The following is a 19,549-nucleotide window of genomic DNA, read 5'->3' as shown; positions in this document are numbered from 1 at the left end:
CCCCTTTTTTCTTTTATTTTTTCCTTTAGCTTTTATTTAATGTACTATTATGTTCTATCTTCTGCCCATTGGAAAGCGACCTCCATGAAGGCAAGATATTATCCACCTGTCCATTTTGTTCACTGCTGAATCCCTAGAATATGGAGCATAGTGGGGCACATAGTAGGTGCCTAATAAATGTGCTGAATGAGGACACAGTGCTTGGAGGAGTTAAGTGCCCTGAATGCCACTGTCCAAGGAGCTCTTTGTTTTCATTACTGTAGAAAATAGAATCTCAAACTTCCATGAAGTGACTCAAGGGTCACACTAAGGAGGCCATCCAGCTCTGGGATCCAGTGAGGGTGTACCCTGCAGTAGTGTGTGATGGCCGCTGAACTGGGGTCATTTTTCACCTCATGCAAGTATCACTATCCCCTTAGTGGAGGTTTTTCCAAGTTCTTGGTGTTCATCAGGAAATCAATTTCAGGATGCACCACACATCACATAAGCCAAACAAGTGACAGTTTTTTATTGAAAGTGAAAGTACACCGTCAGGGAGGAGAGCTGGCAGGCTCTGAAAGAGGGCAGTGCTCTGAAAGGACGTGGTTTTAGATCTTTTGTAGTCTTATTAATCCAGGGGAGGAATATTCAAGGCTGAGGGGTTGGTTTTTACTAAGAATTTGGGTAGCAATTCCTAGAATTGGGCTTCCTTCAATTTCATGTTTCATAGGGTTGTTTCAGAACTGTCATGGTGATTTCAAGGGTGGAGAAATTTTAAAAACCACAATGTAAATGATATTGTAATTAGCCTAAGGTCACGTAAGGTGGCAAAGATAACTCTGAAGCCGGTTGAAGGAGGGTTCTTGCCTGTGGCTATCAGCCTCTCTAGTTCGCTTCTGCCTAAGAGTTGTTTGTTTATTTATTTTTATTTTATTTCTTGGGACAGGATCTCGCTCTGTTGCCTGGGCTAGAGTGCAGTGGTGCCATCATAGCTCATTGCAACCTCAAACTCCTGGGCTCAAGTGATCCTCCCACCTCGGCCTCCCAAAGTGCTAGGATTACAGGAGTGAACCACCTACCTAGTTGTTTATTTTGACACTTGATCTTCAAGGCCCTCCATCTGGGCTCAGCTCTGTCTCTTAGTCTCCTTCTCTAATACAAGGAGACGTCCTGGTCTTCAGCAGGCTGGGTGCTGTGAAGGTGGGGCTGCAGAGTGGGGAGAAGCTGGGAGGGTCCTCTGAGCAGATCTTTGCTGGGGTGGGGATGGAGGGATAAGGCGTGCAGATGAGTCCCAGACCCACCCTGGGGGTAGAGGCCCATAGGTGCTTAGGATGCAGAGCAGTTTGAGGGGCCGGTCCAGAAGGGCAAGCTTCAGAGCTGCCAATGGGGGAAGAAGAGGCACCAATGGCGGAGGCCCTTGGGTTCCTAACCTGTTGGCATTTCATTAATAAAACCACTCCTGTGTCCCACATCCCACAGATAACACCTTGAAACAGGCCAAGAAGAAATACTGGAGAAAAAATGGCCTGCCATTGAATTTTTCTATTTCAAGTGAATATCAGCTTGAATATTTAATAAATAAAAGTGTTAGGTATCAGCAAAAGTGGGCTATTACAGTTGTCACGAAAAAAAACTGGAAAGGCTTTGAAATAGGTAAAAAAAGTTACTGGATGCCCTGTGTTACGGGTGCTGTTCATTTCTTTGAGCTATTTTTCAACTGTGTAAGTTTTCAAACGGGGTAAATGCAAGGGATTCTCCTCCATAGAAGTAGAAATAAAAGAAGGAAGTGAGAAGGGGCGTGGGAGGGGGTCGGATGGTGCCCAGTCCGGACCCAGGGGCACTGGCGAGGATGTGTGTAGGTGCGTGCGGGGCGTGGACAGTTTCTTCTCCCCCAAAATAAAGGGATATAATAAATATTCCTGAGGGTGGCGGAGCAAGCGGGCAGGTGGAGCCAAAGGTGTTTGCAAACTGTTTAGAGAGCCTGGGGTTGGCTGTGGGAAGACTGCCCCGCGGTCACCCTAGGGGAGAGGGCTGGGAGCTGGCGCAGCCTGGGGGAAGGTGGTGACAGGGGCAGCCCCGGCTGAGGGAGAGGGGGAGGGAGGCTGCCCCGAGGGGGGGGGGACGGGGATAGGTAGAACCTAGGGGGATGGGAGGGAGGCGGCCGGGCGGGGGCAGCCCCGGGGGAGGTTATTGGGGAGTAGGCTCCGAGGTGGAAGGACCAGAGGGGGATCGGGACAGCTCCGGGGACGGGGCGCAGCGCGGCCCGAGCGAGAGCATGGAGGCGGGGGCCCCCCGCGGAGCTGCAGGTAAGGGGGGCAGCCGCCAGCCCGGCCCGGGGCCTCCGGCCTCTCGCCGCCTGCCGCGCCGGCCCCTCCCAGCGTCTCGGGTTTCAATGGCTTGGCCCGCTCGAAAGCGCGCGGCCGCGGCGCCGCAGGGCAGCCGGTAAACGGCGCGCGTCGGCCAGCGAAACTTTGCCCCGAGTTGGCGCCGGGGTGCCTGGAGCTGCGCACCTGCCGCGGCCCCGGACGGAGCGCCGCGGCGGGCGGGCGGGGGTCCCGCGCTCATCCCCAGGACCGTTTAAGTCCCGGGGAAACCGGAGAGGGGAGAAAATGATCCGGGGAGCGAGGAGGAGCTGCCGGCCGTGAACTGCACGCGCGGCCGGGACCCGGCACCTGGCCTTGCTCACGGCTCCGGCCCGCCGTCTCCGGGGCCAGCGGCGCCCGGACTGTTGACCTGGGCTTGCTCCCCAGGGTCGGGAGCGTGGGCGAGCCCCCTGCTTTCCCAGAACCTCGGCGGCCCTGCCTGTGAAATGGGAAACACACAGTGGGGGGGAAGTCAGTGCCGCAGCTCGGGGTACGGCGGGCACCGCTTCTGCCCCCGGCCCCGCGCAGCCGTTGGGCGACCTGCGGGGCATGGCCGGGGAGGGGAGCGGGGGCCCGGGCTGCGGGCCAGTTCCGATCCTGGAGCGCGGCCCCCGAGCCCAGGTGGTGCTATGCCCGGCGTCTTTCGGGAGAACCAGGGAAGGCGGGTGCAACTTCTGAATCTGAAGGCACGTGGAATAAAACGCCACAGGGCTTTCTGCCAGCCCGAAGAGGAAGGCGTGTTCGGGTGGGAGCGGGCGCAGGGGCGTTGGATGCTGAGAGAGTGCCGCTTTCCCTCCCGCACCCTTCCCTTCTTCCTGGGGGCCCGGGGTGGGAGTGGGGGCGCCGGGGCCGAAGGTGGCGGCCCTCCCCACAAGCAGTTGCACCGCAGACCGGCCGCTTGCCCCGCCACGCAGCTCTGTAAGGGAAAAGTAAAAGGTACCAAGCGAGACTCCGCTGCCTTTGATCGCAGGGCAGCCGCAGCGGAGGATTACTTGCTTTTATGACCTGCATTTAAAAGCTGTGACTTTGAGGTTTTTATTTCCTCCTGATTTTAGGTGAGTGAAGGAGAGGAGGTAGCTCTTAGCCAGTTGTACAGATTAGTCACATTCCTCGTGAACGTTTCAGTTGGTCTAAGATTGAGAAAGGGTTCTTTTGTTTTGGAGAGGGAGATATTATTTCTTTTTTGATTTTTGTTCCTCGTGGCTTTTTCTAGAAAGCCAGTCTTCATGGCTGTGGATTGCTGTTTCCAGTTTACACGTTGGAGAACAACGCAAGGAAAACCAGTGACTGACTTTTAAAAAGCTCATCTTCCTCATCTACAAAATGGAGGCGATTTTGCCCACCTAGGGGCTCAGGGCACAGCGGTATTCCACAGAAACAGTCACAGAAGTTCCCCGCGTCCCCACCTCCTGGGAGTGATTCCATGAGTCAGAGGGCTCCTCCCAACTATTGCTTTAGAAATCTCTTATTCTACCCAGTCTCCTTGCATTTTAATGGGAAAAGTAGTGGTAATTTCATCTTCTGGAAAAGTATAGTTGGCTTAAAACAGTTTAAGGATTTTCCTGTATTTATTTCAACGTTTGCTGCAGCTTTGATGGTCACTGATGGCCCAGATGACACACAGCAGTTGCACGTTAATCATTTCCACATGTGCTAGATCCTAATGGATTGGAGTTGTGCATAGCTGAACTGCTGCCCACGCTTTGATAGCCCATTTCCAAAAAGGGCTTGAGCAAATCATGTCTTCTTGGGAATCCTATTTCCTTTAGCAAGGAAGCATGAAACTAAGAATGATGCCTTCAGATGAGGCTGTATCCCTGTCCCCACTGAGCTCTAGTGCTGAAATACAGGGAAAAGCCCTGGGATAGCCCCCTGGGAGCCATGCTCTACATCTGCACGAGGCTTCTCAATATTGGTGTGTCTGGTTTCCTGGAGGGGCTGTGGGATACAATCCAAAGGGGCTTTGGGGGTGTCCCCAATAATTCAAGTCTTCTGGATGTGCCCCAGGGCCACACACACATTCCTCTTCTCTCTGTGTGTGTCTCTCTCTCCCTCTATTTTGGAGAGTGTATGTGTTTTTAATTTCCCTGATGCTGAAGACCTTCTTAGGTTCCACCAGACCATCTGTTGCTGTCATTTCAGCTTGGAGTACAGTGGAAAGAAAAAAAGTCAGACACAGCCCTATTCTGTTACTGCCCTCATCCTTTACCTTGGGCTTCCCTTATTTATAAAATAAAGACTTGACCTGGCTTGTAAGGATTAGGTGAGACCCTGTGCGCATAAGAGCCGACCACTGGGCCCGTGGTTAATGGGAAAGGCCATGTGTTCCGAACCCCTCTCTTCTGTTTACACACAAAACTGAAGCCTTTGTGAGAATTGTATATTTTATGATCTTCATTTAGGAAGTTGGATTAGTGTTTGAATTTTGAAAAGTTGGGTGTTCTGACAGTTTGCACTGGTACTAAAACAGAAAGGGCTGAGGGGCAGGAAAGCTAGCAAGCAGCAGGAAAACCAAGGGTGACCCAAGCTTGGGTTGGGAGGGGGACAGAGACAGTGGAGATGCCCATGACATGATTCTCAGGAGGGTGAAATGTGATGCAATTGAGACAGTGTTTTCAGAGTGTTCAGGACGTGCTTCCCGTTGGACATGTGGCGAATTGGTCAGAAACACTAACTCTAGAGCGTAAGAGGAATTCAAGCAGAGAGTTCTAGAAAGGCCAGTGCCTGTGCCTGAGCTCTGCTGGAGACCTCTGGTACTTAGTGGAGGGAAAACAGAGCAGATGAAAGCCTAGGAAGGCTGTCCCTTAGGACATGAATGGAGAGGAGGACATGGGGACAGAGGCAGATGGCTCTGAGAGGGAGACGTGCTGAGGACCCAGTTTTGAGACATGGCCCCAAAGGAGGGGAAAAGAGAAAGAAAAGAAGCCACGGGCAGAGCCTGACGCTGAGGGAAGCTGAGGCACGTGCAGGTCTAAAGTGGCCTGGGAGGAGGGTCGGGACGCTGGAGGGGGCTGGCGTACCTGCCGTTTCTAAAGAGTTTGCAGGAAGGAGAAAAGAGGGGAGGCTGAGCTTGAGGAGATGGTCAAGGTGAGAAAAGGTGACTTTCCCCTTGTGTTTTTGGGTGTAGGAGGCTTGAACTCATGTTTAGTAAACTGACCTTCAGGAGCACTTAACTATATGCCAGGTATCTTGCTAAGCCCTTTCCAAGCATTACCTTAACCGATCTTAACCATGAATATTAAATGTGGATGCACTAGTCCCCCCTTAACTGCGGGAATACGTTCCAAGATTTCCAGTGGCCGCCTGAAACCTGCAGTAGTCCTGCGCCCTGCCCATACTGTGCGTGCATTTCTTTTTCTTTCTTCGCTATTTCATGGATAGAAGCTCTTAGCAGGAGTGGGATGGTGCAAGATTTCATCACCCTACTTGGAAAGGCACGCAATTAAAAACTTATGAATTGGTCATTTCTGGAGCGTTCTGTTTAATATTCTCAGACTGCGGTTGACCGCACAGAACTGCAAAGCGAGGAAAGTGAAACTGGGTAAGAGGGGATTGCTGCGCTGTTATCATGCCCATTTCACTGGTGAGGAAGCTGAGGCCTAGAGAGGAAGTAACTTGCCTAACGTCACCTGGCTAGTAAGTGGCAGTGTTGGGATTCAAATGGGGGCTGGTGGTGGACTGACTCCCCAGGGAAAGGATTCTGTCGTGAGGCTGAGGTTCACAGTGCCCCCACCCGCCCCGAAAAAGTGGACGCTCAGGAGGGAAATAATTCATGAGTTAGTTTTTAAAGGGCTTCCTTCTTCAGAGATGGTCCCATATTAACATAAAACTTTAAAAATATGAAATATTCATCAGCCACTTTGGATCTTCTCTAGGCCATGGTGAGTAAGTGTTCCATAGGGGAAGGTGGACTCAGCAGAGGCTGCCTGGGGACAGTGGGTGGTGGCTAGGCTGGATGTCCAGACTCACCTCACTCCCTGAACTGCCTCCATTTCTTCATGGGGCAGGGGTGGAGGTGGGAAGGGAAAGGGTGAGATGGTTCCTGAAAATCTGCTTGGCCATGAAAGGTGTCATTTACTTCCTGCCCAGGCAGACAGTCCTTTCTCTGAGGGCAGTGTCCTTGCTGACCTTCCTGGCCCAGTGCCCTGCCTGTGCCTGGCACACAGCAGGAGCTCCACGAGCGTGGAATGGAGGAAGCATTTCTTGTTAGGTGCTGCTGAAGACTCTTGTTGGTTGTGTGGCGGTAGGAGGGATTGCTGGAGGGAATTTTCTGCAGCTTGGGTGTATCAGTGAGCTGGCTTGCCACCCCAAAGGCAGAGTGACCCCAGCCAGGGCTCTGGGCAGCCGTCTCTTGGAATGTCTTTCCAAGAGTCCTGTTCTTCCTGGGAGGGCTGGGTCCAGAGCGGGTCCCCCTAATGGCCTGCGTGTCTGTACCCCTCTTGTGTTGAATTCCTTGCCATATAGTAGTAGCTACACTATAGATGGTTCTTGTTCACCCCATTTCTAGACATCAAGGGATATATTACATTTGTGCTAAATGGGGATCTCCATGACATGAGGCTGACCTGGAGATCCTGGTGTCCTGACCTTGACCACAAGGGTCCTGCCATATTCTGGCGGGACAGAGTGAGTGACTGGGTGGTCAGGTGATGGGAGGGCAGTGGGCGCTGAGGTGTTGAAACCCATTGTGGTGACTAGCTGACTGGCCTTTGCTGGGTTTCTGGCATCGGCTGGCTGGCTCCTGGCTCCTCTGATATTCTGCTTTGCAGCTCAGTCCTGGGAAGTTCCAAACAGGATTGCAGAGAATGGCAGTGTTTTGTGGTTTAGAGAGAAACTTCAGGGCAAAATTCAAGCACTTGGTCAGATGCCCCAGGGGTCACGTGACATTTAAAGTCAGAGTTTCCGGGGGACAGGAGGAGCAGTTGCAGTTCAGTGACTGTCAGTAGCACCTGAAGGTCTGGGCCCTTGGATTAAGGCTTATCAGGATGCTACAGCCGTGGTTTAGAAATGTCATGCCTTTTATCCTGCCCATCCTCAGTTGTGGGTTTGCTTTTCCAAGGCCTGTGGTCATCAAGCTTGGGCGGGGGTGGGTCATGAAGCCTGTATGGATCCAAAGGCCACTATCTGGTGAAATCCAGGCATGGCCCCCAGCCCTACTGTTCTTCTCCCAGTCTTTCTTTGCTGTCCTGTTCGTCAGAGGGCCTCTCACTTCAAACCTTTTACATTCCATATCCCAAGGCAGTGGCTTCATTTCCCTCCTAAGAGGAACCTGCTTATTATCAATGCCAATGTCAAGAAACCTTTCGCTGCTTTGCTCCTCCAAAGCAGGCAGCCACACAGGCTTCAGGAATTGCCCTGAGGCTGAGGCCTGGGGAAGCTTGGGCTGAGCTCTTGCCAGGGCACAAGGGGAGTTCCCTGGGGGCTGTGAGGGTGTTGGGGTGGGGGAAGGATCCTGTGGCCCAAACTCTCCTAGACCGCTTGGTTTCCTCAACTTGCAGAAATTAAGATAAATGTGTTTTTCTTGGAAACCAAGTCTCTAACCACGACTCGAAAATTCCATTAAGAGAGAAAAAGCCGGGTTCATTTCCTCATCGTGTTTTGCTGAAATAAACTCTAATCAAAGTCCCTGAATAATTTCATTCGGTGGCAAGTGCATGAGAAGTTGATTTTGTGGAGACGTCTGCATTTTGTTGAACTCCTCCTCTCAACGCTGCCCCTCGCCCAGTTGTACGCTATTCTACTGGTACTTAGATTATTTTTGGTGTGTACGTGTATTGCTAGAGCTGTGTAATGTTCAATGAATTACAGTTGGTTGTTTTTTTTGACTTTTATGTTTTCTAACAAGTGATTTGTGCAATGCATGTGTGCTGCCCACATTTGGGCTACAAGAATATATTAAAAAAAAGTTTTTTAAGCTATTTGCGGAAAAGCCATTGCTTTATTTCTGTTTTTTCATCATACGTGAATATTAAATAAAAGTATTATTAAAATATTTTTAAATACTTGGGGTAAAAACACAAAATCTGCCCTTCTGCGAAAGAAAAATCTAATTATTTATTACTAAATATCTGCTTTTAATTATAACAATTAGACATGATTATTCTTAGATTATCTTCTTTTAATTTCTTGTCTTCTTTTAAATTAATCGAGATCCCCTCTACCCTTGCCCCAATTCTATTTTTTCTCTCTCCTATTTTGAAATTTAATATCCATATTTCTATTCTTTTAGGGGTTAACTTAGCAGTCTTAATATGCATGTCAAACTCTAATTTATTCTATAATTAATAATTTAAAAACCTTTCTCCAGAATAATATAAGGGCTTTAGAATGTCTACACTCCAATTACTCCCTTCCTTATTTATGTGCTATTGTTAGGCAGCACCTTAATTCTATCATGATGTTTTTTTTTTAGCTCCTCAAATCAGATGTTTTTGTTTTGTACACTCAGCATTGGCTTAGATTTTATCCATGTATTTATTTATTTGTTTTTGCTCCCATTCCTTCTTGATTATCACCTTTTCTTCGTGGGGTCATTTTCCTTTCCCCTGATGTGTGGGTATCCTTTAGAAACAACTTTAGGGGTGATCTGCTGGTAACAAACTCCCATGGGTGTTGTTTTTCTAAATATTTCTTTACTTTGCTTCATTCTTGAAAGTTTGCTAGATGGAGGATGAAAGTTATTTTTCTTTAGCAGTTTAAAAATTCCATTGTTTCCTGGCTTCCATACTTGCTGTTGAGAAGGCAGCTGTCAATCTAAGTGCCATTCTTTTGGAACTTCTGTCCTTTTCTTCTGGCTCCTTTTATAGTCATCTTTTTGTGTTTGTTGTTTTGCAATTTGACTACAGTGTGTTTAGGTGGGATTTTTCTTTTATTTTTCCTGCTTTAGGGATTCCAGAGTCTGAGGGTAGGTGTTTTTTATTAACTGTGGAAAAATTTCAAGCATTATTTCTTCAAATCTTGACTCTTCCTTATTCTGTTTTCTCTCTCTGGAGCTTCAATTAGATTTTTACTGGACCTCATCATTGTTTTCCATCTTTCTTAATTTGCCTTCAAGTTTTCCATCTCTGTGTCTTTCTGGATGATTCTTCAGATATATTTTCCAGTTCATCAGCTATTTAAAACATTCATTTCTAGAAGTTCTACATTCTTTCCCCCTAGAATCTTATTAGGCAAATTGAAAAATCTTGGCCCTTTAAGTTCTTTATTTAAATTTCTTTAAACATATTTACTATCATTATCCTCTATACTGAATAATTTCAATATCTGCAGTCTTTGTGGGTCTGATTCTGCATTTTGTGCTGACTCTTTCATGGCAGTTTGTTTCATCCTATGTCCAGAGATTTTTGAAATCAGGTCTGAATGACCTCAAAGCTTATACACTTGACCTCAAGCCCACACACCTGTGTGGCCTAATGTTGAGGAAAGTCATAGGATTGTTCTCTGGGTTTCCCTAGGCCTTGGTCTAGCATATAAAAGCCATCCTTTTGTGGGTGTTTCATCTGTCTTTTAATACTCACTCAGTTTTTAATACCTTAAAAATAATAGTTAGTGTTTTGGAGTAATGTACATCTTACTTTTCTGTTGGAATGTTCATCAGTTTAATCCTTTGGGAAGGCTAGGATCTTAACAGATTTATAAACTAACATTAGAAACAGTCTAAGGCTGTCACAATTGGAAAGCTGCCAGTTGAATTCTGTTGACTTCTATGGAGGGGAGGGGTTAAAGTAGATGGTCAGCCAGGGCCCTCACCCTGCATATCTAGTTAGCAGCAAGTTCTGCCATGTCCATTGCCAAAACCTGGCTCAAGTCTGCCATGTCCCTCTCTGTCGCCATCTTCACTGCCATCACTCGTCCCAGGGGTTACCACTGCTTGCCTGTTCTCTGTGTGGCTTCTGATTCTGTTTCCTAGTGCAGCGTGTTCTAGAGGAAGCAGTAAACACACACACCAGCCTTGCCATTTATCCCCTTCTGCATAAATGTCTATCTTTCTACTTGCAAGTTTTTCAAAGTTGATGTTAAAAATTACGACTATATAGGCAAAGAACTTGCATAGACATTTCTCCAAAGAAGATGTACACATGGCCAATAAGGACATGAAAAGATGCTAACATCACTAGTTGTGAGAGAAATGCAAATCAAAACCACAGCGATACCACCAACGCCCATTAGGGTGGCTATGATGAAACCACAACAGCCAAAAAACAGAAAATAACAAGTATTGCTGAGGATGTGGGGAAATTGGAATCCTTGTGCATTGCTGATGCGAATTTTACAGGTGTAGTTGCTGTGGAAAATGATATGGTGGTTCCTCAAAAATTAAACGTAGAATTACTATATGATCTAGCAATCCTGCTTATGGACATGTACCCAAAAGAATTGAAAGCAGGGATTTGAACAGATGTGTACACCCATGTTCATAGCAGCATCGTTCACAATAACCAAGAGGTGGAAACATCCTGGATGTCTTTGGAGGGGTGAGTGGACAAGTAAAACGTGGCACATACATATAATGTAGTATTACTCAGCCTTAAAAAGAAAGAAAATTTTGATATATGCAAAAAGACTGATTACACTTATATGAAGTACTTAGAATAATAAAATTGACAGAGTCAGAAAGTAGCACGGTCGTTGCCAGGGGCTTGGGGTGGGGGTGGTTAGTGTCTGGAATGGGGAATACAGAATTTTAGTGGGTGAGATGAAAAAGTTCTAGAGATGGATGGTGTGATGATTGCACAACAATGTGAATATACTCAATGCCACAAAACTATATACTTAAAAATGGTTAAAATGGTAAACTTTGTTATGTGTATTTTACTACAGTAAAAACAATCTATTTAATAAAATAATTATAGGTATGTATCATGTTTTCCATATAAAACAAAACTCTTGAAGGCAGGGACCAGATTTTCAGTGTTTTTCTAATTTTATATATTGTGTTAAAATATACATAACATAAAATTTACTGTTTAACCATTTAAAGTGTATCGTTCAGTGGCATTAAGTACATTCACATTGTTGTGCAACCTTCCCTATCATCCATTTCCAGGACTTCTTCATCATCCCAAACAGAAACTCTGCATTCATTAAACAAGGCTCTGCATTCATTAAAAACACTCTTCCTTCCCCCGAGCCCCTGATAACCCCTATTCTACTTCCTGCCTCTGTGAATTTGCCTGTTAGAGGTACTGCATTGTAAGTGGAATCATGCAGTATGGACACTTGGGTTGCTTCTATCTTGGGGCTCGTGTGCATAATGCTGCTGTGAACATGGGTGTACAAGTTCAGTGGTATTTTCACCAGTGCTGTGTGGAGCTCTAGCTGCCATTTGCAGTGTGTGGTTGGCACAGTAGAAATTAGTAAGTAGGTGAGTCAGTAAAGACTCTGCTGGAAATCTCAAGGTCTGGGTTTGAGTCCCAGTCCCATTACTAATTAACTTTCTGTTTTTAACCTCTGTTTCCGCATCTGAAGAATGGGGTTAGTGCTTGGTGTTATACTGCCTTCATAGGGCCGATGTAACAGGCCAGGATATGTGAAAGCCCTTTGTAAACTGGAAAACTCTATGCAAATGTGAGGTTTAAAACAGTACATTTTAATCTGAGAACATATTACTATTTTTTGTAGTACTGTACTTTTTCTCCCATTGAGTACTTTAGAACTATTGTTTATCTGCAGAAGGCACAATATTACATTTCTTTATTATTTCTTCAATTTAAAACTGAGTTGGTATCAACCCTGATGCAAATATAAGTATTCTGCCTGTACTTCTTCATTGACTTTTCAGTTTTATACAAATGAGTCCAGTGCCCTTGTAAAAATGTAGTTATCTCAATACATTTCCAATTATTTGTAATTTTTCTGTAAGTAATTCATCATCTGCATTTAAGTAAATCATCATCTAGCTTTAAGATAAACCTATTTAACTCCATTCATTATTTGATTGCAGCAGATCTGGGGGATGAGTCTAAGTGCTTAAATAGTGTGAGTACTTAAACCAGCTTAATCCAGAACCAGGTTGTGTAGACAAGGACCAAGGTGTTTTCAACTCCCTTCATTGCTCTGCACAGCGCCAGGCCTGCCAGATAGAAACCCATTATTTTTTCCTCTTCAGACGTTTTATTGTTTGAAATGTAATAAATGAACATACAGGGATGTGATTTTTGGATGAAAGTTTATAAAGTCCATTAACAGCCACAATTTTGGGGTAAGTTCTGAGAAATGTTATTCTTTGCCTAATGGGTAAATGCATTACAGCAACGAGGGGTTATTTTTCTTCTCGTGTGCTGTGTGGTTCAAGGCTCTGGGTCCATGCTGGACAACTGCTCTACCATGGCATTTTCCCACCAGCTTCAGGGCCACCACGTGTTGTTGTGGTATTACTGACACTGGGGCTTGGTATTTTTACAAGTTCTTGGGCAGTTAAATTCAGGATACAAAGAGTTGGGCTTTCCGTGTTGTCCTGTGCATGTGCCAAATCCCCGTTCCCTCCTGGTAAAGGTTAGACAAATAGGGAACCTTAATGGTGACCACATGGGACAGGGTGGCTCGCGGTCAGGAGTGAGGAAAGCCTCAGCTTCCTGCAGTTGTGTCAAGGTGAGGACCTCTCTTTGGCTATCATTGGTAAGGAAGCAGATATTTGAGATATTATTTCCTCCTGTCTCCCTCATATGTGGAGACACATTTGTCCCCTAATGTGACACCCCTTTGAATGCAAAAGGAACAGTGTGTTTTAGTCCTACCTCATATCCTTTAGAATGATTCAGGGGGAAATAATAGTTTTATCCTTGTAAAGGTGCCTAAAAGTAAGAGGCACCAATGCTCAGATTATAAGACCCTCATATTAAAAGCAATTAGGATTACATAAACTTTTGTGTGGGTGGCACAGAAAGTCATCTGCATATTTTACCATCTTAGATTTAGGGCAAGTGTTTTATTCTCAGCCAAGGCAATGACAAGTTGCAAGTTGGCCAATACTAAATATGTGATAACAGAGCAACAGGCTGCCTGTCAATTACCGGGTAATAAAACCTTCACTGCCACCACCTGCAGACCTTCCGCAGCGCCTCCTCATTCCCTGACAATTTTGCTCATCTGCTCAAAAAATTCTAACATATTTTACATTCTGTCTTCCAACTTTTTTTTTTTTTTAAGATTCTTTGCTAAGAATATTTTGGCAATCAGATGCTCTTCAAAAACAACAAAAATACCCAAGTGTTTATTTGCCTTCCCTTCTGTTCTCTGCTCCTGTATGTAGAAGGTTGGTCTGTTGACACCTTGGCTGGCTTTCTTGGCGGTGGGTTCTCATGTGCTGACCTTGAGCTCCCGGCACTTGCCTATTTGCTATCTGTCTTGTAGTGATATGGCCTTCCACCCTGATATTATTTCAAGGCACCCTTCTCCAAGGTGTGTTTTGTCATCTGTCAGTTAGTGTTTGGGGACACGGGGTCCCTCGTGAAATACATTCGGGAAATAAATGCTGAGCTAAGCAAATTCTGTTGCTGCAGGATTTCTATTAATAAAAACCGTTGATTTCGGATAGGTGCAGCATGCCACCGTTTTTTAAACTTTTGGCATCATAAACCCCCTTTCTTGAGCCTATCACAAACATATCTTGTGGAGCTAGCATTCCGCAGAATGCACTTGGGAAAACGCCAGCGTGCCATGAGGAAAGTTGTAGCGATGTGTGCACAAACCTCAGATTCTTTGATATGAACTAAATGCCAGGCACTGCTTCATGCAGCCGTGCGTAGTCCTTACTGAATGCAACAGCCCTCTTTTTTTTTTTAATTAATCATAATTTCCATTAAAAGTAGCTCTTAGTTTTAAAGAATCCTGTGGTGAATGCTTTGGAGGCTGAGGATGAAGTTTGTGTTTGTGAATACTGAGTTTTCTTAAAGCGTGCAGCGTAAGGACGCACAGCTCTGAGGACTGGGCTGTGCAGTGAAGCACATGCCTCATTAGAAATCAGGTCCCTGATGAATTTCTGGTTCTGAATTCTGAGCAGTTAGGGTGGCATTTGGAACTCTCTTCCCTTTAGGTACTGCCCCACTGACGCGGGCGTGCGGAACACCTGGGTTCGACCCCTACAGAGACTTCTTGCCCCATGCTTCCGTCTTCTCTGGTACCTTCTGTTCTCTGGTTAGAAACTAGTCTTCATGTTCTCTGCAGAGCCGAGAATTCATCATTTAGCACCAGTTGGCGGATTTCTTCTCTAATAAGGATTCCTTTTATGATAAGCTCCTTTTAGAAGAAAATTGATACGTGAAGAAAAAAAACAGACTATGAATGTGAAAAATAAAAACAAAAATAAAAAAGATTCTGTATAAGCTTTATCTACTCTTAACCATTTTTTAAAAACAAGAGTTGAATCCTACTTTATAATTTTGTAACCTTAATTTTTTTTTCCACATTATCCTGAGTAAGAATTGTTCTTACTGTAATTGAAGAATGACAACCCATATTACTAAAAAACATCAAGTGATTACAGCCAGCTTTTCCAATGACCTCATAGCCTGGAGTTACTGCCAGATAATGGCTTTCAGTAAAGTCCAAGTTCCTAAGAGCAGGGCTAGTAAAATTTAAAATATCTTTGTTAATGTTTCTCATAAAAATAGTTCCATATGAGAAAAATTACACTTTGTTAAAAATGAAAGGATTTTCCTAATCTTTATGGTAAAGTAATCTTTGAAGAGAATATTCTGCAAGTGATACTGCATCAGTGATTAAGTGCAAAGCATTGATCCCTTTCAAGGTCTTCATTAATTGACATTGCTGTTTACATAGGAAGGATTGGAAAGTGCTGGGAAGGGCCTTGAACATGAATGATGGTGGCTGATGGGACACAACTCACAGAGGGAGGAAAGAAATGTGGGGCTTTGAGGAAAGTTGTTTGGCACTTTTAAAGGGTAGAAATGGCTTTTTTCCCCTGCTCTGTTTCAGGAGACCAATAACAAAAGTGGCTGTGAAGCTGCTATATTGGCTTTTTCTGTTTCTCATGCCGCAGATTGATAGCAGAAATTAGTTTCTTCTGTCTTGATAGCGGGAGGCACCTGGTATTGTCTCTTCTTGAGGAAGCAGGGGAATCTCGCACTCCTGTCTGCCCAGGAACTTTCACAAGGCTGAGAAAACTCGGAGATAACAAGTTAGGCCACATGTGTTTTAATTAAACAGAGGGAAGTTGTGTTGTGAGTTTATTTCTCTTACTTTCTGTTTGATAGTTTAGTTTCCTCTCTCAGGTTATTAGACCACCTTTCAAAGATGTCCCTTTATTTTTGTTTTTAAGGTAGGACTATGCCACCATATGCTTAAAGGGAATTCTCAACTTCGGGGTTTGCTGGGAGACTTCAATTTCTTTACAGTCTGCAGTGAATTATCGTTTCAACTCTGTGCCTTTTTCATAAAAGCATTTTACATTGTACTGAAAAGATTACATTCTTTTGGCTTTGGGAAAATATTTCCTGTTCAGTTCAAGCCATTAAAGCCTGTTAGCGTTTCACATCTGGGAGCGGGTGCCCAGCCCGTCTCCCATCAGGAGCGAGTGTGGCCGCCCGGCTGGGCCTCCAGCGCTGCATGAAACGCCCCAGACTTGTTTACTTCCCAAGGCCCGGCCTTGGCCTTGTGGTTTTGCGGGGGCGTGGGGCTCTGGGCGGAAAAAGGGGCTTCCTTCCTCTTGGGGCGGGGCGTGTGTGTGTGTGTGTGTGTGTGTGTGTGTGTGTGTGTGTGTGTACACGCTTTCTGGGTTGTGAGAGGGGTGTCTTCCTCTTCGGATTGAGGAGGGGCCTTCCTTCTTTTTGGGTTGGTGAGGGGTTATGTCTTCCTGCTGCCCCTCCCCTCTCCTACCTTAAGCAACTGGTATTTTCATGCCTCCCCCCTCCATTTTCCAGAAAGCTAACCCAAATATTTTCTGCATAAGAGGGAAGCTGCCCAGCTTTTCCACTCAGGAAATTTCCCTCAGAGGCAAGAGAAAGAACTAATTCAAATCGCAAATGCTGGGGAGTCGCAGTGCCCTGTGCCCCAGCCTGGGTTGTGGGGCCGCCCTGGTGCTTGCCTGGTGGCTCTATTCCTGAGGTACAGGAGTCTGTGCCCTGCTTCAGATCTTTTAGGAGCCAAGCGTGGATGCCACATTATTTTGTGTGCGTTAGGATCTGCTGTGCTTTGCTGTGGTCCAGCAGGATTAGTTAATGTGGCCCCAAGACCCTGGTCCCCAGCGATGGGCATGACATAACCCCCACTCTCAGGAGCATCGGGCCTGGCTGAGTCTGCTAATTCTCGGCTTGGGTGCTGAGAAGACCCCCAGGGACCCACCCGCCCCCGTGGCCCCTTGGGGTGGCCAGGCACTAGTGCCCTGGGGCAGCGGGTGTCCTGGGACACAGCCCACTGAGTTCTCTGAAGGGGTCTGACAGCCGTAGCAGCATTACCTGCAGGGGAAATGATTTTATGGTGTGGAAGGAGCAAAACACATTCATTGCGTTTCTCCTGACCACATGCAACCAGAAACAGTGCCAGGCAACCCTTGGCAGCCTCAGGGACGAGGCAGGAGCCTCCCTGGACCCCCACAGCAGCCAGGCCTCTGGCCTGGTGGCCTTGGGCTAGATGCCCCCTCCCTGCAAACTCAGATGACCACAGCGTCCTCCCACTCCCCCCGGCAGGAAGGGAATTCGCAAGGGGCCTAGGTCACCTCTCCAGGGGGCTCTTCTGTGAACCATGCCACCTCACTGCAGTGGACCGACGGTCCAGATCTGACAAACATCTTTCCCAAAACACAGGGCCAGCAGCGGAGAGTAAAAATTGCCGTTGGACCTCCATGTGCCCCGTAGCTGGTGTTGCTGGGGGTGTGTCGAGGAAGGTGGCTCTTGGAGTTGGTTTCCGTGGGAGGAGCGTGCGGCATGCGTCGGGGCCCCAGGGTGGCAGCGGGGCTCTCTCCAGTTTGTTTTTCTTAATTTGTTTGAACATTTACCAAATCTTTTTTCCTACCTGTGGGAAGCCACTTGCCCACCTAGATGAAAGGGGTAGCAGTTTCAACAGAGAGCTCAGTTGAACAACCCAAATTTACTAAGTGTGGGAAAGGCACAGGAGGGGGTCTTTGTGGTGGGCTGGGGACAGGAGGGAAGCTGTGTGGCACTCAACATGCCCCAGCGCCTCTCACTGTTGTCGAGCGGGGGTGAGGGGTGACTGCTCTGGGAGACAGTTGAGCTGTGAGTTTCGGGGCCCTGCAGGACAGAACAGCCGGCAAGCACCTGGTCATTCCTGTACCAGGCCAAGCTGGGATTCAAACACAGGACTCAGTGGCCTCCAGAGTCCTTGCTCCTGCCTTTTGGGGCTCAAGGAGGGCTCCCAGGGTGCTGGCTGCGTTTGAGACAGGCCCTGAGTGGGGAGAGGTAGAAGGAGCCAGCAGCAGGGAGTGTGGAGGCACTTGGGTGCTGGAGCGGAGGGGACCTGGGATTGTAGCTGGCCTTTGAGGCTTGGGAGAGGGGACTGTTCAGATTGGGCCACTCGCATAATTTGAATGCTTTACACAGATTTTGAAATCAGACCGACCTGGGTTCGTGCTGCAGTGCTGCCACTTAGTAGCCACACATTCTCCTCCTGAGGCCTCAGTTTCCTCATCTGTAGGCGAGAGGCCGGACGTAGTGAGATAAGGGTGTGGCGCACTCGCATCCTGTTGACATCTGAAGCCCACGGAACGTCCGCGGCTGCTGTTATTTTACTGGGTGGCGGGTGGAGGGCGGATGGATGGAGAAGGCAGGGCAAAGGCTGTAAGAGGTGCCTCGGCCCTAAGCTACCTTAGGGATGAACGTCAGCGCCATAGCAAGGGGGGGGTGCAGGTTGAATTCGGTCTTGGAGGCACATTTGAAGTGGTCCCTGAGTAAGGAGCTAGGATGCCACCTTGGATCCACTGGGCTCCTGCCCACCCCTGTAGGCACGGTGAGAAGGGGGGAAGGCCTGTAGGTTCAGGCTGGGGGCTGGGGGCTTCTTGGCTGGTGAGGAGTGTGGGCTTCTTCGAGTGAGTGCGCATGTGTGGAGAGGACACATACTCATCCCCGCCCCCCCAAATGTGCGCCTTCTGCAGCAGAACATCTTGGCTATGTAGAGGTGCACAGCCTCTTTTAGACACATCCCACAGTTCATCATTGACTGGGCACACTAAATGGCCTGTCACTTCTTCATGTCTTTTATTTGAAATATTTGTATCAGTGCATTTGTGATAGCAGTTTTTTTGTGTGTATGAATTGCACTCAAATACTTTAAAAAATGGAATGGTGGAAGAATGTCTTTACTCAGCTCTTTAGCAGTGTGTGTGCCCGTGACATTTTCACCATGGGCGTGAGGGAGAAGGGGAGGGGCTTCTGCAAAGACATCCCCCAGAGCTAGGAGCCTGCCCCCCAGGAGCTAATCGAGCAGTGAAATTCATCCTGGGCAGACTTGGTGGACAGAAGACTTGAAACTTTTTGCTGCTACGTGTGGCTTGTTTCCTGAAAAGTAGCTGGCAGGAGGGACAGCGCTTCCGAGAGAAGGGTGGGCAGGGGATGTCCCAGGGGGGCTGAAAGTGAGTGTTTATGTGCAGGTGTCTTTCTTGAGGAGGGAGAGGTGAAGGTGCATGAGGACGAGGGGGAAGAGGAGCAGACAGTTCCCTTAAAGGAGGCTCAGAGGTGAGTTAGAGGCAGAGGTGGGGTCCACAGAACAGAGGTAGAGCCCCCTTCTCGCTTGGAGACATGCCAGCCAGATGTCAGCCAGCAGCTTTGGTCACCGCAGAGGGGAAAACCGAGTGCCACTTCTAAGCTGAAATGAGATGTTATCAATGTGTAAGATTATTCAAGGATATAATTTTCCTCCAAAAGTGTGGTGATAGGAAAGAGATGCTGAGGGAGAGTCCGAGAACTTGCAAATGGACATGCACAATAGTGTATCTACGTGTGGACATGCAGTTTGCAATTCATATTAACCAGGGCACTTACGGTCTCTTTCAAAAGAGTAGCCCGATGAAAGGGGCAGAATCGGCACAGCCTTATGAACCTGCACGGCGAATGTAGGCTTGCAAGGTAATAGCAGCTCAAGCTGGATTTTGGCAAAGTTACCAGGTCCTAACCAGCTCTTCTCAGTGCTCAAGGTTCCCACTTGTCAACGTGGCTACTGTGCTGACTCTACTGAGAGCCCTCAGGAAATCATTCGGTAGTTTGGGTGCATGAAAGGAAGTTTCTGAGACAATCTAA

At 47.2% G+C, this 19,549-nt stretch overlaps 1 protein-coding gene across 2 annotated transcripts in view; it reads left to right on the top strand.

Annotated features, from left to right (window-relative positions):
* Positions 1 to 2,185: 2,185 nt before the first annotated feature.
* LOC123644507 (protein FAM169B-like) overlaps positions 2,186 to 19,549 on the top strand; it is a 74,221-nt gene continuing 56,857 nt past the window's right edge. Inside the window, exon 1 of one of the 2 annotated variants that reach the window (XM_045560636.1) lies at positions 2,186 to 2,285. In XM_045560636.1, coding sequence (XP_045416592.1) covers positions 2,255 to 2,285 — 31 coding nt within the window. In that variant the 5' untranslated portion in view covers positions 2,186 to 2,254. Of the gene's footprint in view, positions 2,286 to 16,032; positions 18,264 to 19,549 lie in introns of those variants that run through there. The other variant, XM_045560634.1, reaches the window with a different exon arrangement.

This window comes from Lemur catta, chromosome 9, assembly GCF_020740605.2.
Source record: "Lemur catta isolate mLemCat1 chromosome 9, mLemCat1.pri, whole genome shotgun sequence".
In the NCBI taxonomy this organism is placed as follows: domain Eukaryota; kingdom Metazoa; phylum Chordata; class Mammalia; order Primates; family Lemuridae; genus Lemur; species Lemur catta.
This window is presented reverse-complemented; position numbering and strand designations above follow the sequence as displayed.